The sequence below is a fragment of the Zalophus californianus genome, chromosome 11, assembly GCF_009762305.2.
Source record: "Zalophus californianus isolate mZalCal1 chromosome 11, mZalCal1.pri.v2, whole genome shotgun sequence".
Classification (NCBI taxonomy): Eukaryota; Metazoa; Chordata; class Mammalia; order Carnivora; family Otariidae; genus Zalophus; species Zalophus californianus.
This window is the reverse complement of record NC_045605.1, coordinates 101,327,784-101,347,450: the sequence shown is the minus strand read 5'-3', so window position 1 is coordinate 101,347,450 and position 19,667 is coordinate 101,327,784. Positions and strand designations below refer to the sequence as shown.

Here is a 19,667-nt window from a genome sequence, read left to right as displayed (position 1 = left end):
ATGCTATTCCTTATGTTCCAATTATGAGTGAAACCATATGATACTTCTCTTTCTCTGCATGACTTATTTCACTTAGCATAATCCCCTCGAGTTCCATCCATGTTGATGCAAATGGTGGGTATTCATCCTTTCTGATGGCTGAGTAATATTCCATTGTATATATGAATCACATCTTCTTTATCCATTCATCTGTTGAAGGGCATCTTGGCTCCTTCCAGTTTGGCTATTGCGGACATTGCTGCTATGAACATTGGGGTGCAGGTCCCCCTTCTTTTCACTATATCTGTATCTTTGGGGTAAATGCCCAGGAGTGCAATTGCTGGGTCGTAGGGTAGCTCTAGTTTTAATTTTTTGAGGAAACTCCACACCGTTTTCTAAAGTGGCTGTACCAACTTGCATTCCGACCAACAGTGTAAGAGGGTTCCCCTTTCTCCACAACCTCTCCAACATGTGTTGTTTCTTGTCTTGTCGACTTTTGCCATTCTCACTGGTGTAAGATGGTATCTCAATGTGGTTTTGATTTGAATTTCCCTGATGGCTAATGATGAACATTTTTTCATGTGTCTGTTGGCCATTTGTATGTCTTCTTTGGAGAAGTGTCTGTTCATGTCTTCTGCCCATTTTTAACTGGATTATTTGTGTTTTGGATGTTGAGTTTGAGAAGTACTTTATAGATCTTGGATACCAGCCCTTTATCTGTAATGTTATTTGCAAATATCTTCTCCCATTCCGTGGGTTGTCTCTTTGTTTTGTTGACTGTTTCCTTTGCTGTGCAGAAGCTTTTTATCTTGATGAAGTCCCAAAAGTTCATTTTTGCTTTTGTTTCCCTTGCCTTTGGAGACTTGTCATGAAAGAAGTTGCTGTGGCTGATGTCAAAGAGGTTAGTGCCTATGTTCTCCTCTAGGATTTTGATAGATTCCTGTCTCACATTGAGGTCTTTCATCCATTTTGATGGATTTATATCTTTGTGTGTGGTGTAAGAGAATGGTCCAGTTTCATTCTTCTGTATGTAGCTGTCCAAATTTCCCAGCACCATTTGTTGAAGAGATTGTCTTTTTTCTATTGGATATTCTTTCCTGATTTGTCGAAGATTAGTTGACCATAGAGTTGAGGGTCCATTTCTGGAGACTCTATTCTGTACCACTGATCTATGTGTCTGTTTTGTGCGAATACCATGCTGTCTTGGTAATCACAGCTTTGTAATATACCATGAAGTCAGGCAATGTAATGTCCCCAGCTTTGTTTTTCTTTTTCAACATTCCCTTGGCAATTTGGGGTCTTTTCTAGTTCCATACAAATTTTAAGATTGTTTGTTCCAGCTCTTTGAAAAATGCCAATGGTATTTTAACAGGGATGGCAAGGAAAGTGTAGATTGCTCTGGGCAGCATAGACATTTTAACAATGTTTATTCTTCCGATCCATGAGCATGGAATGTTTTTTCATCTTTTTGTGTCCTCTTCAATTTCCTTCATAAGCGTTCTGTAGTTTCTAGAGTATAGATCCTTTACCTCTTTGATTAGGCTTATTCTTAAGTATTTTATGGTTTTGGGGCTATTGTAAATGGAATCGATTCCCTAATTTCTCTTTCTACAGTTATAATGTTAGTGTATAGAAAAGCAACTCATTTCTGTGCATTGATTTGTATCCTGCCACATTAGTGAATTGCTGTATGAGTTCTAGTAATTTGGGGGTGGGGTCTTTTGGGTTTTCCACATAAAGTGTCATGTCATCTGCAAAGAGAGAGAGTTTGACTTCTTTGTCAATCTGAATGTCTTTTATTTCTTTTTGTTGTCTGATTGCTGATGCTAGGACTTCTAATACTATGTTGAACAATAGTGGCAAGAGTGGGCATCCCTGTCATGTTTCTGATCTTAAGGGAGAAGCTCTCAGCTTTTCCCCATTAAGAATGATATTTGCTGTGGGCTTTTCATAGATGGTTTTTATGAGATTGAGGAATGTACCCTTTATCCCTACACCCTGAAGAGCTTTAATCAGGAAAGGATGCTGTATTTTGTCAAATGCTTTTTCTGCATCAACTGAGAAGACCATATGGTTCTTGTCTTTTTTTTTTATTAATGTGCTCTATCACGTTGATTGATTTGTGAATGTTGAACCACCCTTGCATTGCAGGAATAAATCCCACCTGGTCTTGAGGGATAATCCTTTTAATGTACTGTTGGATCCTATTGGCTAGGATCTTGTTGAGTATTTTGGCATCCATGTTCATCAGGGATATTGGTCTATAATTCTCCTTTTTGATGGGGTCTTTGCCTGGTTTTGGGATCAGAGTAATGCTGGCCTCATAGAACGAGTTTGGAAGTTTCCCTTCTGTTTCTATTTTTTGAAACAGCTTCAGAAGACTAGGTATTATTTCTTCTTTAAATGTTTGAGAGAATTCCCCTGGGAAGCCATCTGGTCTGGACTCTTGTTTTTTGGGGCGGTTTTTGATTACTGCTTCAATTTTGTTACTGGTTATTGGTCTATTCAGATTGTCTATTCCTTCCTGTTTTAGTCTTGGCAGTTTATAAGTTTCCAGGAAGGCTTCCATTTCTTCCAGGCTGCTTAATTTTTTCCAGACATATATTGCTGATAGTAATTTCTAATAATTGTTTTATTTCCTTGGTGTTAGTTGTGATCTCTCCCTTTCATTCATGATTTTATTAATTTGGGTCCTTTATCTTTTCTTTTGGGTAAAGCTGGCCAGAGGTTTATCGATCTTATTAATTGTGTCAAAGAATAAGCTTCTTGTTTCATTGATCTGTTCTACTGTTTTTCTGATTTCTATTTCATTGCTTTCTGCTCTAATCATTATTATTTCTCTTCTCCTGCTTGGTTTAAGTTTTATTTGCTGTTCTTTCTCCAACTCTTTTAGGTGTAAGTTTAGCTTGTGCATTCGGGATTTTTCTACTTTTTTGAGTGAGGCTTGGATGGCTATGTATTTCCCTCTTAGGACCATCTTTGCAGTGTCCCATAGGTTTTGGACCGAAGTGTTTTCATTCTCATTGGTTTCCATGAATTGTTTAAGTTCTTCTTTAATTTCCTGGTTGACACAACATTCTTGAGCAGGATGCTCGTTAACTTCCAAGTGTTTGAATTTCTTCCAAATTTTTTCTTGTGATTGAGTTCCAGTTTCAAAGCATTGTGGTCTGAAAATATGCAGGGAATAATATCAATCTCTTGGTATTGGTTGAGACCTGATTTGTGAACCAGTATGTGGTCTATTCTGGAGAAAGTTCCATGTGCATTCGAGAAAAATGAGTATTCTGTTGTTTTAGGGTGGAATGTTCTGTATATATCTATGAAGTCCATCTCGTCCAATATGTCATACAAAGCTCTTGTTTCTTTATTGATCTTCTGCTTAGATGATCTGTCCATTGCTGAGAGTGGAGTGTTGAGGTCTCCTACTATTAAAGTATTATTATCAATATGATTCTTTATTTTGGTTAACAGTTGGCTTATGTAGACGGCTGCTCGCATTTTGGGGGCATAGATATTTACAACTGTTAGATCTTCATGTTGGATAGACCCTTTAAGTATGATATAGTGTCCCTCTACAACTCTTACTACAGTCTTTAGCTTAAAATCTAATTTATCTGATGAGAATTGCTACCCCAGCTTTCTTTTGAAGTCTGTTGGCATGATAAGTAGTTCTCCATCCCCTCACTTTCAATCTGGAGGTAACTTTAGGTTCAAAATGAGTCTCTTATAGACAGCATATGGATGGGTCATGTCTTTTTATCCAATCCACAACCCTGTGCTGTTTCATGGGAGCATTTAGGCCATTCACATTGAGAGTGACTATTGAAAGATATGATTTTAGTGTTACCATATTGCCTGTAAAGTCCTGTTTCTATGGATTGTCTCTGTAAATCTCTGGTCTATATTACTCTTGGGGTCTTTCTTCTTTTATAGAATCCCTTTTAATATTTCTTGCAGGGCCGGCTTGGTGGTCACATATTCTTTCATTTTCTGCCAGTCCAGGAAGTTCCTTGTCTCTCTATCCATTCTGAACAACAGCCTTGCTGGATAAAGTATCCTTGGCTGCATGTTCTTCTCATTTAGTACCCTGAATATGTCTTGCCAGCCCTTTCTGGCTTGCCAGATCTCTGTGGACAGGTCTGATGTTTTCTGATGTTCCTCCCTCCATACGTAAGAAATCTCTTTCCCCTAGCTGCTCTCAAGATAGCTTCCTTGGTTCTTAAGTTAGCAGGTTTCACTATTATATGCCAGGATGATGGTCCGTTCTTATTGGTCTTGGGAGGGATCCTCTCTGCCTCTTGGACATGAATGCTTGTTTCATTCCCCAGATTAGGGAAGTTCTCAGCTACGATTTGCTCAAATATACCTTCTATTCCTCTATGTCTCTCCACCCCCTCAGGGATCCCAATAATTCTGACATTGGAATGTTTCATGGTATCACTGATCTCTAAGTCTGTTCTCATGGGTTTCTAGCTGTTTATCCCAGGCCTCCTTGGCTTCCTTCCTTTCTATCATCTTCTAGCTCACTAATTCGTTCTTCTGCCTCATTTACCCTGGCTGTCAGGGTATTCAGTTTAGATTGCCTCTAATTCATGGCATTTTTAAGTTTGGCCTGATTAGATCTCATTTCTGCCCTTAGAGATTCTATATTGTCGCTAATATTTTTCTCAAGCCTAGATATCGACTTCATAATTGCTACTCTGAAGTCTACCTCTGACATCTTGCTTATATCCATAGCCATTAGGTCTGTGGCAGAGGCCATAGTCTCTGGTTCTTTTCTTTTGGGGGGTTCCTCCTCTTAGTCATTCTGTTGAGGGGTGGTTGAGAGAATGTACAGAGTCCAATGTATTAACCACAACCCAAGCAAGATGCACCCGTTTTATAGGGACCTTAGGGTTGTCATCCTCTTGTTCTTCCAGCCTGCCTTCTGGGGGAGGGGCCTGCTGACGCTGTTACTCAGGCAACCCTGTTTGGGCAGAGTTGCCTTGCCCCCTGTTGGGGGGGATAGGCTCAGTGAAAACCGATTTTTTGAGCTTTTGTTCTCTGGCTGCTGAGAGTCAGAGCAAAAATGGCCACACCCAAACCTCTGTCCCAGGGCAGAGAAATCGTGGTCTGCTCTTCACTGAGCCCTCCAAGACACACAATCTCTGTTTCTGTCTGCGCTGCTAAAAACTGCAGCCTCCCGGGCTGGTGTGCACCCACAGCAACTCTCCCAGAGGTCGATCCCAGGGCCAGGGCATGTCTCTGCCCTTTGTGCTTCTAAAACCATGAGCTGCCCCTGGTTTGCTTGGATGCACCTGCAACTCCTAGATCCTGTCTGGGGGCTGTTCTACAGCCCTTCCCAGCCGCTACCGTTCTGCAAATTTGTGCCTAGTCCCCAATGTGGTATGCTTTTGTGCTCCAGTGTTATATCACTTTCCAGGTGTCAGCTTATGGAGGCTCCCTCCCCCTTCTGTTTATCTTCTGATATCTGCCCACAGATTCACACTCCACCCTTCATACCTCTCCACCATGAGGCCTTTCTGCTTGCAAAGATCCAAATATATATTCTTATATCTTAGGCTGATTTCATGGGTATTCAGAATGGTTTGGTAGACATCCAGGTAAATTCAGGGGACCGGTTGAAACAGGGTCCCCTACTCCTCTGCCATCTTGCTTCTTCTCCTGGACTACTGTATTTTCATTTATATTTTTTCCATGTATTTTTAAAATTTCTTATTTGATTTCCTGGTTGATCTATTCATTGTTTAGTAGCATGTTGTTTAACCTCCATGTATTTGTGGTCTTTTTTTCTTGTGGTTGACTTCTAGTATGCTGTATGTGTTCTGCTCTTGTTGTTTTAGCTGCTCTATGCTTCAGGCCAGTCATCTGCAGAGGGTCCTTGCATGCAGTGGGTATTGTTCGGTCCCCAGCCTGAATGTGGTGAATTTTAACTAGGTGTGCTCTGGTCTGCTTGTGAAATGAGACCTGACACCTACTCCAGAACTGAGACCCTGCAGAACTCTCTGGTCAGGAGATGTAGTGTGGGCAGGGGTTTGTGCTGGTCTTCTGGAGGACGGGACTGTCATGCTGGGACCAAGGCAAATTTGACTGAGAAGGGCAGTCCTGCCAGAGTGCAGTGGGGTGGGCCTTGGTGTAAGCAGATTATGCAGCCAGTGTCTGTGCTGAGTTGCTTCCCACAGTTGGTTTTGTGTTTGTGCTGAGCATGGGGGAGGAAAATGGTGCCAGCTGAGCCTGCTTATCTTTAAAACTTCAGACTTTAAGCCCTGCTGGTTGCAAGAGCTCACAAAAATCAGCCCCTCTCATTTTTCAAGCCAATAGCTTTGGACATTCTCCTTGTACATACCCATGTGTTCCTCTCTCTCTCTCTCACCTTTCTCTGAGACCATACCTCCCTCCCTTATACAGCACCCTTGATCCATTTCTCCCCCAAACCACATCTCCACACCTCTACCTTCCTTGGTGTGACCTTTTCTCTCTCTCTCTAGTTGTGGAGTTTGTTCTGCCAGTCTTCAGGTAGATTTCTGGGGTATTTAGGATGATTTGATATTTACCTAGTTTTGTTTGTGGGATGAGGTGAGCCTAGTTATCTTCCTCTCTCTGACCCCTGAAGGGTATTGTTGCAGATTTATCTGTTACCTATTATAGCAATGATTCCTGAATATGGCTACATAAGAAAATCATTTGGAGAAGTGCTGGAGAGAATGAAAAGCAAATGGAACTCAAACACTGCTAAGGGAATATAAAATAGTTCAGCCACTTTGGAAAAGCAGTCTGGCATTTTTTAATAAAGTTAAATATATACTTACTATATGACCATGCAAATGCACTTCTACATATTTACTCAAGAGGAATAAAAGTGTTTGCTCAAATGCACTGGTCAAAGCACCTCACATGTATTTGATTTATTTAACTGGCACAACTACTTTACGGGACAGGCACTATAGTCATTGCCATTTTATAAACGAGGAAACCAAGGAACAGAAGAATTAAGTAATTTGCCCAACATCATATAGCTTCTAAGTGGCAGACTCAGGCTTGTCATGGTTGGGAACTTAATCTCAAAGATGTTCATGCATGTTTAGATAGTATATATGGTCACTGTAGCGCATCCTTAATTACTGGTATACTGGGTGATATAAAAATTAAAATAAAAATTTCATAAAAATTTTTAAAAGCTTAGAAAATATTAAAAAATAGTTTTGGAAAGATGCACCTGTGATTTCTTCCAGTCTTATTCTTCCCAGGAGTTAGTGAGGAGTTCAGTGAATGGGGCACCAATAAAACAACAAGAATAAAGGTCTGACCATTAGTTAGAACTGCCTGTTGTGTCTGTTTTGTGTCTTTGTATGTTTTCCATTGCTTCGCATTCCTTAATATTTCTTGTTCTTCTCTTTAGGTTAAGGCCAAGATGTTCCACTTACAAGGCCCACAAGTGCTACAGATGCTAGAGAAATCCTTGAGGAAGAGCCTCCCAGAGTCCTTAAAGGTGACAGAACATTCTTGTGGGGCGGGGGTGAAGGACTAGCAAATGCCCATGAAAGAAGTAGGGAGGAAAACAAGCATTCTCTGAGCACCAACTCTGTGCCAGGCACTCACTCGTCTTACATCTCATTTAGCTTACATCACCTAACTGGAAGGCAAGTCTGTTATATCCATATAACCAAAGAGGAAATGCAAGCACAGTTTTAAGACTTGACCAAGATCACACCACTAGTGAGTGGCAATCATATGATTTAAATCCACTGTGATCTTTGCTGTGTGATTGATCCAAAAGCATCTCTTTGTGCCATTCCAAGAATTATATTATATAACACTGGAAGATTTCCCAGAATTTCACAGTTGACTGAAATAACACATTAATGTTTAACTTATTCTTTCTAAACAATCAAGTGCCTGACAAAAGTTAACCATTATGATTCTTCTTTGAAATTAATGATAGGCCAATTTCTATTTTGTCAAATTCCAAAAGCTTATGTTTAATATGGGATGAGATAGAAATTTTATTTTAGAAATGGATCAATGATTTTGTATATAAAGAGGTGGGGGTTTTATTGGGGGGGGCAATAATATATATTGCAAAGGGACTAGAATATTACAGGGATAAAGAGGGCCACTGCATTTTAATAAAGGTATAAATTCGCGATGAAGACATTAAAAATGCTTAAATGTATACACGTAACAACAGAGGTTCAAAGGACATGGCACAAAAACCAATAGAACTGAAAGAACAAATAGATAAACCCATATGTGTAACTGAAGATTTTAACACTCCTAAGTAATTTAGAGAATAGGCAGAAAACTTATAACCTATATAGAAGACCTGAAAAATACTATGAACCAACTTAATTGACATTTACAGAATACATCCCTCAACAATAGCAGAATACACATTCTTTCGAAGTGCACACGGAACTTGTACAAAGATCACATTTTCAAGACTTTTTAAAGAACTGAAACATAACAAGTATGTCCTTCAGTAATATGATATTAAACTTTAAAAAACACTGGAAGGTATCTAGAAAAACACTCAAATTTTACAAATATACAACACATTTCTAAATAAACCATACTTCAAAGCCGTAAGGAAAATTAGAAAATATCTGAGTTGAATAAAGATGAAAGCACAACATATCAAAAGTTTTGGGATGCAGCCAAAGCAGTGATAAGTGGGAAATATATAGCATTAAGTGATTTCTTGAAAAAAATAATGGTCTCAAATCAGTGTTTTAAGTCTCCACCTGAAAAACCAGAAAAAGAAGAATAAATTAACTCCAAAGCAAACAGAATTAAGGAAATTATAAAAGATAAGAGCAGAAACCAATGAATTTGAGAGGAGAAAACCAATTAAGAAAATGAATCAAATCTGGCTCATTGAAAAGATCAATAATATTGATAAACTTCTGACTCAGAGAAGCATAGGGAAGACACAAATCAAATCAGGAATGAAATAGGGGACATTAATACCAACCCCATAAACAATATAAGGATAATAAAGACATACCATTATCAACTGTGCCCATAGATTTCACAATTTATGTTCTGTGGAAAGTAAAAATTACCAAGAGTCACTGAAGAAGAAAAATATAACCTTTATCATCCTGTATCTACTGCAGAAATTGATTTCATAATTTAAAACTTTCCAACAAAGAAAATACCATTGCTCAGATGGCTTTCATGGCAATTTCTACCACACATGGAAGGAAGAAATAATATCAATTCTATGCATACTCTTGCAGAATAGATCAGAGGAGGAAACACTTCCCAACTCATTTTATGAGTCGAGAATTACCCTAATATCAAAACCAGAGGTAGACTTTATTTAAAAAAAGAGAGAACTAGAGAACAATATTCCTCATGAACATAGATGCAAAAAATCCTCAGCAAAATACTATCAAGTCAAATCCATCAATATATCAAAAGGATAATACATTATAACCAAGGGGAGTTTATTAGGAGACTGCAAGGCAGGTTCAACGTTCAAAGATCAATGTGTATATCATTGTATCAATAGATTAAAGAAAAAAAGCCAGATGATCTTCTCTTAATAGGTGCAGAAAAAAAGCTGAACTGGAGTTCTTTAATATGATGGATATTATGCAGTCCTTAAAAATGATTATATAAATTTGTGTTTTTTGACATGGAAATATGCCCATAGTATAGTGTGTGTGTGTGTGTGTGTGTGTGTGTGTGTGTGTGTGTGTAACACGTGTTAAACTAATATATATTAGTTAATTTCATTGCTTAAAAATTGTATGTGTATTTGTCAATAAATGAAATAAAATGGAAAGATACAACACTAAGTTCTACAATGTGATAGTGGATGATTTTTAATTAACTTATTTATCTGAATGGTTAATTGTATTCATATAATGTTCTCATGGTTTGACCCCCAAACCTCCTTCTATTTGGAGTAATAAAGTGGAATCTGAAGGTGATTTAAACCACATGCCCTATCAGTTGTCACCTTGATTTCATAGAAATAATCCTTGTCCTGGGGCGCCTGGGTGGCTCAGATGGTTAAGCGTCTGCCTTCAGCTCAGGTCCAGATCCCAGGGTCCTGGGATCGAGCCCCATGTTGGGCTCCTGGCTCAGCGGGGAGCCTGCTTCTCCCTCTCCCTCTGCCTCTTCCCCTGCTTATGCTCTCTCTCTCTCTCTGTATCTCTGTGTCTCAAATGAATAAATAAAATCTTAAAAAAAAAAAAAGAAAGAATCCTTGTCCTGATCAAACAAGGCACTGTACCGTCCTTTCCCAATGAGCTGACCCCCCGATTTTCTTGGGATGGCACAGGTTTATGGGACTGTCTTCCACATGAACCAGGGAGACCCATTCAAGCTGAAGGCCCTGGTGGACAAGTGGCCTGATTTTACAACAGTGGTTATCCGCCCTCAGGAGGAGGTAAGGTGCCAGATGTGGAGTACATTTTTGTGTTCTTATTCGCTATGTGCCTACCAAGCACCTGGCAATGTGGTAGACCTAGGGGATATAGAAATGAATTATGTGATGGTGAGCAAGTCCCTGTCCTCAAGAAGCTCACAGCCTGGAGGAAAAGATAGATAAGTGAATAAATTACAACATGGAGTGAAAATGTACAAAAACATATAAGAACATACAACATACAAGATATAAGCAGTACTATCCAAGAGATGATTAAAACCACAGATGTCAGGGTATGCAAGTAAAGGATCAGAGGGCCTTCTAGGTAGACATTTCCCCAAGACTGGATTTTGAAGATAAATAGGTCTTTGGCAGGCTGACAAGAATAGAAGGTGCATTCTAAACAGAAAAAATAACACCTAAAAATATGTAGAGGTAAATATGAAGAACGTTAAGAAAATATAAAGAACAAATTGCAATGCCTTTATTTAGGAATATATTTTCAGTGCCAACTTTTAAAGATCACTCAAACTAAGTAGTTAACACATTTCAAATACAAATATAAGCATATTGGAAAATATAAAGTAAAAATTTATGCATGCAAAATATGTAATCATATAATATCATCTTAATATAAAATTTACAAATAAAATTTAAATATATATAGTGCTTTTCAAAAACACTGAACTAAGCAGATTACAAAAATGAAGACATTTACATTAATTATTGAAATAAAAAATGAAGCTATGAGTGCATTTCTGTGAAGCACTTTCTAGCTATTCTACCCTTGTTGGGTAGTTGTTTCCTGACTCCTTCCTTCATCTTCAAAAAAACTCAACTCTCATTTGTTAAATTTGAGAAGATATTTTTGAACAAATTTTGTGTTTCAATGTTTTGGGGAATGCAAATTATTTTTTTAAATAATACTGTATTGTGGTTTACATTTTATTTTTTTTAATTTTATTTTATTTATTATGTTAGTCACCATACAATACATCATTAGTTTTTGATGTAGTGATCCAGGATTCATTGTTTTTGTATAACACCCAGTGCTCCATGCAGTACGTGCCCTCCTTTACCCATCACCAGGCTAACCCATCCCTCCCACCCCCGTCCCCTCTAAAACCCTCAGTTTGTTTCTCAGAGTCCATAGTCTCTTATGGTTCATCTCCCCCTCCGATTTCCCCCCTTCATTTTCCCTTTCCTTCTCCTAATGTCCTCCATGCTGTTCCTTATGTTCCACAAATAAGTGAAACCGTATGATAATTGACTTTCTCTGCTTGACTTATTTCACTTAGCATAAGCTCCTCCAGTCCCATCCATGTTGATGTAAAAGTTGGGTATTCATCCTTTCTGATGGCTGAGTAATATTCCATTGTATATATGGACCACATCTTCTTTATCCATTCATCTGTTGAAGGGCATCTCAGCTCTTTCCACGGTTTGGCTATTGCAGACATTGCTGCTATGAACATTGGGGTGCATATGGCCCTTCTTTTCACTACATCTGTGTCTTTGTGGTAAATACCCAGGAGTGCAATTGCTAGGTCATAGGGTAGCTCTATTTTTAATTTTTTGAGGCACCTCCACACTGTTTTCCAAAGTGGCTGTACCAACTTGTATTCCCACCAACAGTGTAAGAGGGTTCCCCTTTTTCCACAACCTCTCCAACATTTATTGTTTCTTGGCCTGTCAATTTTTGCCATTCTAACTGGTGTAAGGTGGTATCTCAATGTGGTTTTGATTTGAATTTCCCTGATGGCTAATGATGATGAACATTTTTTCATGTGTCTGTTAGCCATTTGTATGTCTTCTTTTGAGAAGTGTCTGTTCATGTCTTCTGTGGTTTACATTTTAAAGACATCATGTGTCCAATAAGGGGTTAATATCCAAAATATATGAAGAACTTATACAACTCAACATCAAAAAAAAAAAAATAACCCAATTAAAAAATAGGCAGAGGACCTGAACAGACATTTATCCAAAGAAGACATACAGATGGCCAACAGACACAATGAAAGATGCTCAGTATCACTAATCATCAGGGAAATGCAAATTAAAACCACAATTAGATATCACTTTATACCTATCAGAATGGCTCAAATGAAAAACACAGGAAGTAAGTTTTGGTGAGGTTGTGGAGCAAAAGGAACCCTTGTACACTGTTAGGAATGTATATTAGTGCAGTCTGTATGGAAAACAATAAGGGGGTTCCTCAAAAACTTAAAAATTAAATTACCATATGATCCAATAATTCTACTATTGGGTATTTACCCAAAGTAAGTGAAAATAATAATTTGAAAAGATATATGTGCCCCTATGTTTATTGCAGGACTATTACAATAATCAAGATATTGAAGTAATCCAATTGTCCATCAATATATGAATGGATAAAGAAAAAGTGTTTTTTATATATGTATGTATATATAATATATATATAATGAAATTTTACTCAAAAAAAATGAAATCTTGTCATTTACAACAATGTGAATGGACTTAGAGGGTATAATGTTAAATAAGTCAGTCGGAGAAAGACAAATACCACATGACTTCACTCATATGTGGAATTTTAGAAACAAAACAAATGAACAAACAGAGAAAAAAGAGACAAAAAATAGATTCTAAAATACAGAAAAAAAAAACTGGTGGTTGCCAGAGGCGGCGGGGGGTGGGGTGGGGGATGAGTGAAGGTGAAGAGGATTAAGAGTGCATTTATCGTGATGAGCACCGAGTAATGTACAGAATTGTTGAATCATTGTATTGTACACCTGAAACTGATAAAATGTTGTATATTCATTACACTTAAATAAAAAATTTAAAATAAAAAATAAGGACATCATGTGCCTTTCTTTTGTGTAGCTATATCACATGTAAGTGAAAATTCCAATACAAGGTTACCTGTGTCAGTTTCAATATTGTTATGTTTATAATCCGTATGTTCTGAGACTCTTTTTTTTTTTTTTGAGACTCTTTTAGATAGAATAAGATTTACTCTTGCAATGGAAGCTTGCCTTTCACAGTAATTTCTTTCTCCTGAGGATTACAGAATTATAGAAGAATGCTTTCTAAACCGGTGTACATTTGGTTGATTTGAAGTTGTAACACAACATATAAATACCTAGTTTAGCAAGTTTTTCTTAACCATAAATTGAATAATTGATTAAATCCCTGACTTGCTCTCATGATTTAAATGATTCAGGAATAATGATAATACATCAAGAAAAATATCAATATTTATAAGTTTATAAAATAGCACAGTATAATGAAATACAAAGGCCAAGTATTCTAATCACTAGGTATATTCAATTTTATTTATTCCACATTACCTAACCAAACAGGAAATGACAGATGATTTTGATCACTACACCAACACCTACCAAGTCTATTCTAAGAATCCCCAAAACTGTCAAGAATTCCTTGGTGCATCAGGTATCATCAACTGGAAACAACATTTGCAAATCCAAAGTAAGTAAGGGATCTGGGATGTGTGCTGGCTTCTGTGACTGTTCACGGCTACACCTGCAGGGTCACTTTTCATCCTGAGAACATTCCCCTACAGCCTTTGTAGGGGTAGGAAGCTCTACCAAACCCCACTCAGCTTGATGTTCATTCTTTGCACCAGCTGCTATCCCAATTCAAACATTGCAAACTATAGACTTGACACAAGGAACTGTGAGTAATGGAATTTCTTGTTAGCTGAGGATTCATGATATATTTTGCAGACATATTCAGGGTCCCTTAGGGTGATAAGGTGTGAGAGCAGAGCTCCCCCTCTGGCTTTCCATTCTTAGAATAAGAATGACAGTTGTGCCAGGGAGCACCTCCAGGTCACAAGAACAACCCTGGGTGTGAACATGCCCTCCAGAGTCAGATTCTCTAGGGTGGCATCCTTGCTCTTCCTGTTACTTGCTTTGTGATTTGAGCAAGTGATGTAAATTATCTATTATTCAGTTTCCTCATATGTAAAAATAATGAGGGTAGTAAAAGTACCTAAAACATAGGGTCAATGGAAGAATTAAATGTAGTATTAGACCAATATGTGGGCATGAATTATGTGCACACTCAAGGTTGGTTACTATTTTTAAGATACCATTTCTCATTGATTTCACAGTGATATAGTCAGGATGTCTAGTATTATCTGCTTGCATACGAGTGACTTAGGCATGGTCACATGGTTAATGGCAACATCAGAAGCAACACTGCCTGACTTTAAATTCTGTATATTTCCACCAGCAAGCTTCTGTAGCATCTACATGGGCAATTATTTCTCACCTTACCTTACCCCTGTCTAGGTTCTCAGTCCAGCCTGAACGAAGTGATACAAAATCTTGCAGCTGTTAAATTGGTCAAGGTCAAGCAAAAACAAGGCATTATGTATATGTTGCCCGAGACAGCAAGTAAACTGCTCCCTTCCTTGCTGGAGGCAAAGAACTTACCTCTTAAATCTGGCAGACGCAAAGTCATGTGAGTTTGAAAAAAGATGCTCTGCATTACTCTCATCTTTCTGTATGGAAGTGGCCTCCCAACTTCTTTCCCTATGTTCACTCTTGCCTCCTTATAATCCATTTCCAGGGTGATCCTTTTGTACATGGATTATGTCAATTCATCCACTTAAAAGTCATCAGTGTTTTTTCTTTTTTTTCAGCTCACATGCCCATTACAGACATTTAGGGTCCTATGAGACCTGCAATCCACCATCTCTTGGACTTCATCTTGTCCCTCTTGCTTCCTCCTACCAGCCAGCTTTGGCCTTTTTTCTGTGACTTGATTTCACACACTCACACATACTTTTGGACCATTGCATCTGTTCTTTCCCTAAAATGTCCTTCCCTCTGATCTTTGCATAGTTGCTTCTTTCTTGCCATTCGTTCTCTCAAATGTCATTTCCTTAGAGAGTTCTCCGCAGAGCAACCTAAAATCACCCCTTCCCATAATTCTTCATCACAAAACCCAATTTTTATTTTCCTCAGTGCACTTATCACTATCTGAAATCAGCTTATTTGTGTATTTATTGACCTATTTGTTGTTTGATTCTTCCCTTGCAACAATTCAAACTCCACAAGATCAGGGGACACTCTTTATATTGTTCACCAATAAGTTTTCAGTAGCCAGAACAGAAAACAAAGTAGATGCCTCATAAATATGCAATGAATTTACTTCTCAGAGCAAAAGTTTTCCAATAAAAAGAATTTAAACATATTATATATTTCCCTCCACTTATGCCTGAATAGAATTAAAACTGATACAGGGATTTGATCTGGAGATGTCCAATCCTATGGCCCTCTTGTGTGTTAATATGCCTGGAAAAGCCTTATTCACACTGTATTGCACCTTATATCTGAAAGACACATCCAAATCTATAATCTCATTTGATTGTCTTGCCCATCCCATGAGATAGAGAAGGTAGGAGACATTATCCCCATTTTCCTGATGGAAAACAGGTCAAGTTGATGAAACAGCTTGTTCAGGTCACATGGATGGTTAAGGGCATAACTGGGGCTCATGTCTACATTTCCTGCTTCCACATTGTGGGCTCTTTCCAGGACACCTCCCCAACACTTCTCCACCACTGCAGTAGCCTTCAGACTTCAATGTTCTGTAAGACGGGGGCTGCCTGCACTCCACATCCCTGCCTCTCCCTGGACTTCAGCTCTCCCACAGTGGCCAAGGAGAATCCAAAGATTCCAGGATTACAAGATTCCAAGTTCTGGCTTCATAGCTTGCTAGCATATGCTTTGAGGCACTTGCTTATTTTCTGCTTACCTATTCTTATGTGTAGAACAGGAATGTTATCAATTCTCCCATCAATAAGTGGAGAGTAACAGCAATGTTGACAAAAATAATGCTTTATTTTTGTGTAATTCTTATTTTTTGTGTGGCACAAGTCCTAGGTACTTATCATGTGATAGCTCTTATACTATTTAACAGAGGTGCTACTAATATCACCACTGTGTTAATATCTCCATTTTATAAAAAGATTATGAATTCATGCAACCTGGCTGCAGAATTTATGCCTTTACTGTGTTCCAATTTGCATTGTCTGAAGACAATTTTGGGGAAAACAAATATAATACTCCACAGTATGTGTGATATTATGGGGTGCTCTTTTACCTTGTTCTCAACAGCAACCAAGAGATGTTTAAACTCTCCTCCATGGACGTTACTCACGCTGCCTTGGTGAATAAATTCTGGCATTTTGGGGGCAATGACAGGAGCCAGAGATTCATTGAGCGCTGTATCCAGAACTTCCCCACCTTCTGCCTTCTGGGGCCCCAGGGGACCCCTGTGTCTTGGAGCCTGATGGACCAGACAAGCGAGATACGGATGGGGGGTACTCTGCCTGAGTACCGGGACAAGGGTCTCATCTCCTATCTCATGGATGTTCACATCCATGCTCTGGACAAACTTGACTACCCTACCTATTACCATACATTTGTAACCAACAAAATCATACAGAAAATGAGTCACAGTCTGAATCATATCACCTTGCCCTGTGACTGGAACCAGTGGTACTGTGTGCCTCTGTGAAGCAGTCCTGAACACAAAACAGTGTTTGGTGGGCTGATGTGGCAGGAAGAGTGGATGGTGGGCAGAGAGAAAGAATAAATTGTAATTAGCAGTGAAGTGGTGTGTGTTGTCTGGGCTCTGGGAAGCAGTACAAATGGTCAACAGAACCACCACAGTCCCTGCTCTTAAACCACTCATGGACTCCCCTTTGGGTCTAGCAGACCTGGCATGGCCAGACCTTCCTGTAGTGGACCCTGGTCTTGTTCAGTTTCCTACAGTGACACTATTCAGTTGCATTCTGCCCTAATGCTTCTCCTGGAACTCCTATCTTACAAGCAGAGTATTGCTAATGAGCATATCCTGACACTTTTGCCAAGATGTGGCATTATCTTAAGGGTATAGTGTAATTATCCTCTCTCTTTTCTTTACCCTCCCTCTCCCAGCCCCCCCACCCTCAACCAGGTTCACTGAGGTATAATTGACAAATAAAATTGTAATATATTTAAAGTACAAAACGTGGTAATATATACATATATACAAATATACATTGTGAAAGGCCTCCTGCAACCAAGTTAATACTTTCATTATTTCATATACTTACTTTTGTGTGTGTGTGAGAGAACACTTAAGATCTAATCTCTTAGCGATGATGGACTCTGAAAAACAAACTGAGGGTTCTAGAGGGGAGGGGGGTGGGAGGATGGGTTAGCCCGGTGATGGGTATTAAAGAAGGCACGCTCTGCATGGAGCACTGGGTGTTATACACAAACAATGAATCATGGAACACTACATCAAAAACTAATGATGTAATGTATGGTGATTAACATAACAATAAAAATTTTTTAAAAAGATCTAATCTCTTAGCAAATTTTAGTGACACATTACAGAATTACCAACAATAATCACCATGCTATATATTAGGTCCTTAGCACTTAACTCATCTTAAGACTGAAAGTTTGAACGCTTTTACAAGCCTCTCCCTATGCCATCCACATCCCAGCCCCTGGCAACCACCATTTTTCAAACTCATAGAAACCACTCATGTTTCTATGAGCTCGACTTTTTTTTTTTTTTTTAAGATTCCACATATAAGTGATACCATAGTATTTGTCTTTATCTGTCTGACTCATTTCACTAATATAATGCCCTCCAGATTCATCCATGTTGACACAAATGGCAGGATTTCCTTGTTATTTTATGGCTGAATAATATTCCAGTGTGTGTGTGTGTGCATCACATCATTTTTATCCATTAATCTGTCAATGGACACTTAGCTTGTTTCCATAAGTTGGCTGTTGTGAACAATGTGGTGAACATGGGAATGCAGAAAACTTTCCTAGGTAGTGATTTCATTTCCTTTGGATCTATATACCTAGAAGTAGGATTGCTGAATCATATTGAAGTTCTATTTTTAATTCCTTGAGGAACCTCCACACTGTTTTCTATAGTGGCTGTAATGATTTACATTCCTACCAACAGTGCACAAGGGTTCCCTTTTCTCCACATCCTTGCTAGCCTCCTTATCTCTTGTCGTTTTGGTAACACAAACCCTGACAGATGAAGGTAATATCTCACTGTGGTTTTGATTTGCCTAACCTGATGATTAGTGATGAGCATCTTTTCATTTACCTGTTGGCCATTTGTGTGTCTTCTTCAGAAAAAATGTCTTTTCAGGTCCTCTGCTCATTTTTTGGTTGGATTATATGGGGTTTTGCTTTAGTTTGCTCTTGAGCCATATGAGTTCCTTATATATTTTGACATAAAGTCTATTTGGCCTGATATAAGTAAAGCTATTCCTGCTCTCTTTTGGTTTCCATTTGTACTGAATATCTTTCAGCTTGAAGAAATTCTTTTAACATTTGTTGTAAGGCTGCTCTAGTGGTAATGAACTCCTTCAGCTTTTGTTTGCCTGGGAAAATCCATCTCCCCTCAAGTTCTGAAGGAAACTTTCATGGGTAAAGCAGTTCTTAGCTGGCAGTTGTTTTTCTTTCAGCACTTTGAATATATCATTCCACTCCCTTCAAGCATGCAAGCTTTCTGCTGAAAAAAATCTGCTTGTAGTCTTATTAGGGTTTTCTTCTATGTAAATGTCACTTTTCTTTTGCTGTGTTTAAAACTCTTTGTTTTTACTTTTTAACAATTAAATTATAATGTGTCTTGGTGTGAATCTCTTTGGATTATTTTTACTTATTTATTTTTTTGGTTCTCTTTGGGTTTCCCGGATTTTAGTGTTTGTTTCTTTCCCCAAGTTTGGGAAGTTTTTAGCCATTATTATTTTGAACACATTTCTGTGCTATTCTCTCTCTTTTCTCCTTCTGGGATACCTATAATAGGTATATTGGTCCATTTGATTGTGTTCCATAAATTGGTTAAGCTATTTTCACTCTTTTTAGTTATTTTTTTATTTTTGCTCCTCTGATTAGATTATTTCCACTGACCGATCTTTGAGTTTGCTGATCCTTTTCTCCATCTGATCTTGGCTATTGTTGAATCACTCTATTGAATTTTTCAGTTTAGTTATTGTGATTTGTTTGGTACTTTTAAAATATATTCTGTCTTTTTATTGAAATGTTCACTTTGTTCATGCATTGCTTTCCTGACCTTGGTGAGCATCTTTATAACCATTATTTGAAACTCTCTGTCAGGTAAATTACTTATCTATGTTTCATTAAGATTGGTTTCTGGACATTTATCTTTGTTTGTTTGTTTGTTTGGAACATATTCCTCTATTCTTTATTTTCCTTAACTCTCTGTACTGGTTTTTGCACATTAGCTAAAACAGCCATGTCTCCCAGTCTTGACA

General features: G+C 38.2%; 1 protein-coding gene and 1 long non-coding RNA gene across 2 annotated transcripts in view; one reads left to right on the top strand and one right to left on the bottom strand.

Moving 5' to 3' along the window:
* LOC113915070 overlaps positions 1-19,667 on the bottom strand; it is a 153,213-nt gene that overhangs the window by 65,601 nt on the left and 67,945 nt on the right. The window lies entirely within an intron of this gene.
* On the top strand, positions 7,388-16,885 carry LOC113915067 (glycine N-phenylacetyltransferase-like). Its single transcript, XM_027580774.1, has 5 exons — positions 7,388-7,468; positions 10,271-10,378; positions 13,696-13,822; positions 14,650-14,821; positions 16,483-16,885. The coding sequence occupies exons 1-5, from the start codon at positions 7,391-7,393 to the stop codon at positions 16,883-16,885; spliced, it is 888 nt and encodes a 295-aa protein (XP_027436575.1). The 5' UTR covers positions 7,388-7,390.